This window comes from Mus caroli, chromosome 16, assembly GCF_900094665.2.
Source record: "Mus caroli chromosome 16, CAROLI_EIJ_v1.1, whole genome shotgun sequence".
Lineage (NCBI taxonomy): Eukaryota > Metazoa > Chordata > Mammalia > Rodentia > Muridae > Mus > Mus caroli.
In genome coordinates, this window is record NC_034585.1 from 10,582,144 (window position 1) to 10,589,007 (window position 6,864).

General features: G+C 44.7%; 1 protein-coding gene across 1 annotated transcript in view; it reads left to right on the plus strand.

The window, feature by feature from the left end:
• The window catches only part of Bmerb1 (bMERB domain containing 1), a 123,953-nt gene that overhangs the window by 106,602 nt on the left and 10,487 nt on the right, over positions 1–6,864 (plus strand). Inside the window, exons 3-5 of the mRNA XM_021185296.2 lie at positions 2,454–2,527; positions 5,275–5,389; positions 6,399–6,481. Coding sequence (XP_021040955.1) covers positions 2,454–2,527; positions 5,275–5,389; positions 6,399–6,481 — 272 coding nt within the window. The remainder of the gene's footprint in view (positions 1–2,453; positions 2,528–5,274; positions 5,390–6,398; positions 6,482–6,864) is intronic.

Below are 6,864 nucleotides of genomic sequence, written 5' to 3' on the forward strand. Positions count from 1 at the left end.
TGGCAAAAAAAAAAAAAAAAAAAAAAAAAAAAAAAAAAACCAACCAAACAAAAAAAAAACAAAAACAAACAAAAAAAAACCATATAAGATAAGACAAAAATTTTAAAGTTATGTTGTGTGTCTGCGCATGCACCTATTAATGTGAGTGCAGGCACCCGTGGAGGTGAGAAAAGGGTGTCATATCCCATGGAGCTGAAGTTACAGGTGTTTGTGAGCCACCTAATTCAGGTTTGGGACCCAAGGTTTAACCCCTGGAAGATGAGTACATGCTATTATCCAGTGAGCCATCTCTCCAGCTCTGCCCCCACGCCCACCCTTTTAACTTTTGGTCATTATATCCTGAGAGGATAATTCCTGATTATATAATATCTAGGCTGTGTTGACTGTATTGGGCATCATAAGTTATCTAGAGGTGACTTAAATACCTAGGAGTATGTATAGAGATTATATGCAGACATTAGGCTGTCTTATTTTCAAGACTTGGGCATGTGTGGATTTTGGTGTTCAGGAGCAAGAGGAGATCCTGGGACTTTTCTATATATGTGACCATGTGGTTATATATCTGTACTGACAAAAGGTCAACTTCATACTGCCTGAGTCTTGTTGGTAGTGATTTCTCAGAGCTTAGGCCTGAGGCCAGCACAGCAGATGTTCAGTAAAGATGTAGAGTGTGCATATACACATTTTGAAACTGTATATACTTTGGGAACTGCCTTGAAGATGCCTCAGCTATCGTTGACCTGTTAAGCCATTTTTACTCAGTGTGATTCTGCCTCTGAGAATCTTCCCACATGAAAAAAAATTCTTGCATAAATCTATGTTAACCCCGTGGAGACACAGGTAGCACAGATAACCTAAAAATCCACCTAGATGATCAATGAGCACACCCTAGAAATCTGCAGGGGAAGTTCCTGGTAGCCACTGAAAATAATTTTTATGAGAATGACAAATTGACTTTAAAACAAATTGTTCTTGAGACATGGTCACATCTGACCCAGACTGACCTCGAACTTGGATCCTCTTGCCTTAACATCCCAGTTCTGAGATTACATGCATCTTCACAAACAGCCCCCATTTTATGTTGTTCTGAGGATCAAACCCAGGGCTTTGTGCATGCTAGGAGAGCATGCTATCAACTGAACTAAAATCTTAGGCCAGGATTAATTTTTTCTTTTTATAACACACACCTTACTACAATACATTGCAGAATTGTAGGAAAGCCCTTAAATAGGCCCTGGAAGGGGTTTGTGAATTCCTATTGAAATGTAAATGCTTATATTGCGTCTGTGTCTAGGAAGTCTTCACAGAAAACCTAGGATGAGGAGTATATCAATATAGCAGGATGCTGGGCAGCCACAAAAATCAGTTGACTTGAATGCACTAACAGGGAATCATCTTCAAGACATATTCTGAAGTAGAATTATATATCATTATAAAATAAAAAGGCATAAATAGTAAAAAGAACAAATTGTGAAAATGTTTTGTATAGTAACAATGTCACATGATATTTACAACCTGCGTATTTTTAAACCTGCAAGAATCGACACTGAACTGGAGGCATTAGTATTATGGCCCTGTCTGTGTCTGGATGCTTCAGAACCTGGACGTGGATGATTCTGTCCACAAGCCTCAGGCCCTGGGTATCAATGGTACAAAAACCAGAATCTAAGAGGTGAAAAATTTGGAGTTATGCCTAAGAGCAGAGGGAGGGAGACAAAGAAAAAGAGAGAGAGAGAGAGAGATTGAGAGAAAGACAGAGACAGACAAATAGCAATGGAGAGAGTGTACAACCCCTAATTCCTCCTTTTGACAGACACATAGCAACAGAGAGAGTATATGTACAACCTTAACTTCCTCCTTCTCATCCTCTTGCCCTGTCCTCACCTTCAGATGACTAGTTCTGCTACAGAGGGCAGGACTTCTCACCTAAACAGTTCAGCAATTCATAAGCCAATCTCTGCAAACATCATCACAGATTGTTGTGGTTTAAATGTAACTACCCCGGATGCCAGGCTTCTGTGGTTAACATATAGACACAGAGAGCTGTGACACTGTTGTAGAAGGTTATAATGTGATATTGGGGATGTGGGGCCTAGCTAGCTGTTGGGGCAGGACTCAAGGGTTCTACGTGTCAGGTTCCTGCCCAAGCACTCTGTCTCTGGGTCTGGACTGTGTAAAAACACCTGCCAGACTCCCATAGCTACAAGCTGCCTGCCTCTCTGCCTCCCTTCAAATGGTAGACTATAGTCCCCAGAACAGTGAGCCCAAACAATTCCTTTTCTCCCTTAAGTTACTTTTTGTCACAGCAAGGAGTAAAGTGATAAATACCCAGGCTTATCTAAAAACAGCTGGAAGATGGCACTCACTTTCATTAGCCGCCGGTGTTTAAACAAGGCTAGTGCTGGGATGTGTTCTGCTAAGGTAACTTACTGTGTGGTGTCTTGTCCCCATAGGATGGATGACATTCAGCTCTGCAAGGACATCATGGACCTGAAGCAGGAGCTGCAGAACTTGGTCGCCATCCCAGGTACCATGTGTGATTACATCCTCTGTCAGCCACCGCCAGGGCCCCACATCTGTCCTCTGTACCTTTGGGATTGGGAACAGAGGGTTTGTCCGTCCATTTCCTAATGGGATTTCAGTCTGGCAATGGAGGCTCTGGGATTTAAACACAAATTCATGCAGGGTGTGTGGCCTGCACCTCTAATCTAAGCACTTGAGAAGCAGAGGCAGGGGAATGACCCACACATTTGAAATCAGCCTGGGCTGACTGAGACCATATCTCAAACCAACAACAAAATAAACACAAGTTTATATCAGGTAGGACCACCTTGGGACCTCAGGAAAGCCTCTTTATTTTTTACAAGACTGAGGTTTTCTCCCTTTGAAAATGGAAGGGTAATATACTCAACACCAATCTGAGGAGGAGCTAAGGGGAACGGTTGAGTGGCAGAACACTTTCCTAGTGTGTGCAGAGACCTGGGTCTGAACCAAAGCACCGCAAAGGGGTGATAAAGCTGCCAAGTGTAACTGCTGCGGTGGTAAATGTACACTTTAGGCCAGGCATCATTTGGACTCAGAGTCATGATTGCCATTTTAATCATGTGTGGAAACAGGGAGAGTAGAGCAGTCACCGGCTGTAATACTGGGGTCAAGCATCCATCTCTGAGTTATTAATGGCAATGATTACCTGATTCCTCTCCCTTAAATGACTTCCCTCTCCAAACAATCTGAGTTACATGGCATATGGGCCTTGTGCTTATCAAAGGACTAACCAGTCACATGCCTGTTGTATAAGTCAGGGCTTTCTGGGTGAACAGAACCCATAGAATTTAAAAGGGATTTTTTTAGACTGACTTACATGATATTCTCTCAGGAGGCCAACAAGTGGCCTCTCCATACTGGAGAGGCTAAGGACCTAGTGCTGCTCAGTCTATGAGGCTAAGATACCTTCGTAGTCCCAGTCTGGTCCTGAGGGCCTAGCAGATTCCTGTTGAGCAGTTCATATTGGAAGGCCAAAGAATCTGGCTCTAATATCTGCAAAGGAATATAAGGTAAGGTAGATGAATTCACAAATGGTAGATGAATAATAGGCAAACACAGAGCTTTACTCTTACACCTTTGATGTGTGCTGCAACCAGAAGGTGGCAATCACATTTAGGATCAGTCTTCCCTCTACAGATAACCTGGTTAAGAGACGTCCTCCCAGTTGCTTATGGCACCTCTCCTTTCAGTTGATTCTAAGACTATCATTGTACCTGTTGACTCAGGCATGTGTCTCTCTGACTTCATGTCATTGACAGTGTGCATGGGGGTCTGGTAGTGCTAAGGAAGGGTTATTAATAGACACAGCTTCTTATTCAAGAACTTGGCCTTGGCAGGTGTTTTACTTTGGTACTGGTGGGCATGGCTGGTGCATATCAACCACTGCTTACTGAACGTTTGTGCATGTCCAGGGTTACAGGCGACCTGGAAGTGATTTAATACATACAAGAGGATAGTCAGGGTCATAAGTAAATACTAATAATGTTAGGACTTGGAAAATCTGATGAAGAAGGCTCATGAGAATGAGGTCTGCCTATTTCCAACCAAGCAACCACCTTACAACAACAACTCTGTAACAATCTATGTTGAACCACTGGATACTTAGAGTGGTCGAGGAACCCAGAGTCACAAGCTGGGAAAAGAGGGCAAATAGACCAGAAAAGAAAACCTGTCTGTTCTGGGCAGTAAACGTCACAGATGAGACAAGAGTTAAGAGCCAGGGAGACCAGGCAAGAAACCATAGCATTGTCTAGGGAAGATAGATCATGGACAATAGATCCCTCAGCTGAGGGAGTGAAAGAAGAAGCAAGCACATAGGAACATGGTACAATAGATGAGACACCACAAGCAAAGAAGCTTGGGAGCGGAGTGGCTTACACTTCCCTATCATTGTTCATCATCGAAGGAACCTGGAAGCAGGAGGTGATGCAGAGGCCACAGAGGAGTGCTGCTCACAGGCTTGCTCCTTGTGGTTGTTCAGCTTACTTTCTTATAAAACCCAGGTCTGGGCTGGAGAGATGGCTCATCGGGTAAAAGCACTGACTGCTCTTCCAAAGGTCCTGAGTTCAATTCCCAGCAACCACATGGTGGCTCACAACCATCTGTAATGGGATCTGATGCCCTCTTCTGGTGTGTCTGAAGACAGCTACAGTGTACTCATATAAATAAAATAAATCTTTAAAAAGAAAAAAAAAAAAAAACAGGACCACCAGCCCAGGGATGGCACCACCCACAATGAGCTAGGCCCTCCCCCATCAATCATTAATTAAGAAGATGCCCTCCAGGCTTGCCTACAGTCAGATCTTCCGAAGGCATATTCTAAACTGGGGTTTCCTCCTCTCGGGTGACTTTCATTTTTATCAAGTTAATATGAAACTATCTAGCGCAGCATCCAGTGTTGGCCACTAGCCTCCACCTGCATCCACAGACACGAATGAGCACACAGACACAAATGTGTGCCCATTTACACACATAAACGCACACGCGGTCATAGTGCCTCTTCAAGTTTACCCAGAGGATGAAGTAGTGGAGCCCCATGTCCAATCCTGTCCCCTCAGACTCAGTGTTTCTGCTACTTATACTCACTGCATGTTTTGTTCTGTCTTGAGACAAGGTCTCATGTGTTGTCCCAGGCTAGCTCCAAACCCACACTCTCCTGCCTCAACATCCTGAGTACCGGGATTGCAGACATGCACCAGCATAGCTGCCTCACTGTTTTCTCCCTCCCAGAAAAAGAAAAAACCAAGCTGCAGAAGCAGAGAGAGGACGAGCTAATTCAGAAGATCCACAGACTGGTACAGAAGAGGGACTTCCTGGTGGATGATGCCGAGGTGGAACGCTTAAGGTGGGCTTCAGGCCATCAGATCCCAAGCCTCTACTTCCTGCACCACCCTGCAAACCCACTGTCTGCTCCTGGAATGTATGGCCTTGCCTAAAAGGCAGAGCCTCTGCAATTGCTCTGCATACACAAAACCCTCCTGACCTCAGAATCCATCTCATATTCAGAAGAACAACCATGTCATCCTCCAAAATCTCGCAGAGTCCTGCATGTCTCAGCTGATTGTCATTGAGGCAGGTGGGCAGGAAGGAATTCCATCATGTGATAGAGGAGACAGTTCCTATACATTGTCTGGATGCGTCAAAGCAACTCTCAAAACTTGTCAATATGTACAGAAACCTGTCCCCATGACAACCTCTCCCAAGTTCGGAGAATTGTGCTTTCCCTCACCTTCCCTTCCCCTCTTGCAGTTATCTTAGGCTGGGAGCCCCTGGCTCTGGGGCTGTATGACTGACTAGAGGCCTCTGAGGATGCTGGGCCTGGGTGCAGCTATGTCTTGGGTATTTTCATCCCAGGACAAAGTCTTTGGAGTCTCTCTCCATGTAGGGGGCAACTTCCTCTTCATCATGTGTTCCCTAAGGACTTTGCCAGAGTTACCTGGGCTGCACAAACCCTACCTTATCCCCGGCAACCTTGAAGGCAGAGATGACTTTCTCTCTGCGATGAGCCCTGGCCCTTGTGGGAGTCAGAGTGTGTGGGCTTAGCTTAAAGGCACAGGGATGCTTCCCAGTTCACCAAACCCCAGCGAGGTGCCTGGGTCCTAGAATGTCCCTATTTCTGCCTTGAGGTGTCACTCTATCTCTGGGCCAGCATTTCTACAATGGTGTGTGACTTCATTAGATATAAAGTTCACCTAACACAGAATCACATGCCATGTGTGTGTGTGACATAATAATATTCACACCACTCATATATCTCAACACATGTTTTCTCACACTTAGCCTCTTACTGGGTCTCATTGGTGTTTTCTTTGCTGACTTTATTTCCCTCTTTTCTTCTATGTCTACATTCCCAGGGAACAGGAAGAAGACAAGGAAATGGCTGATTTCCTGAGAATCAAGTTAAAACCTCTAGACAAAGTAACCAAGACTTCAGCCAGTGAGTGCCTGCATGGCTTTCCCTCTTTCCCTACAAAAGACCATTTCAAAGAAGTGAAGGGCAAGGGAGCATAAGACACGCTTCATAGATCCCGCTTGAGCACAGGCCTTGCTCATGCCGTTTCCCAGGCCATGTCCTGACATGCTCCATGCTCCATTTAAGGTTTCACTACATTAATAGTCTTGAAACTCTTAGTAATTTTGGTTCCAGGAGCTTTGTGCTGTCATTTTCCCGAGTGTGAGTAAGTAGTGCTGACAGAAGCTGTCCTCGCATAGGCCCAGTTTGGTACTTTTCAAATTGGATGCTACTGTGGCCTTCAGCAGCTCCAGATGCTTAAGACTGGAATCTGGAAGACCCAGAAACACAATTCTGTTTTTTTTTTT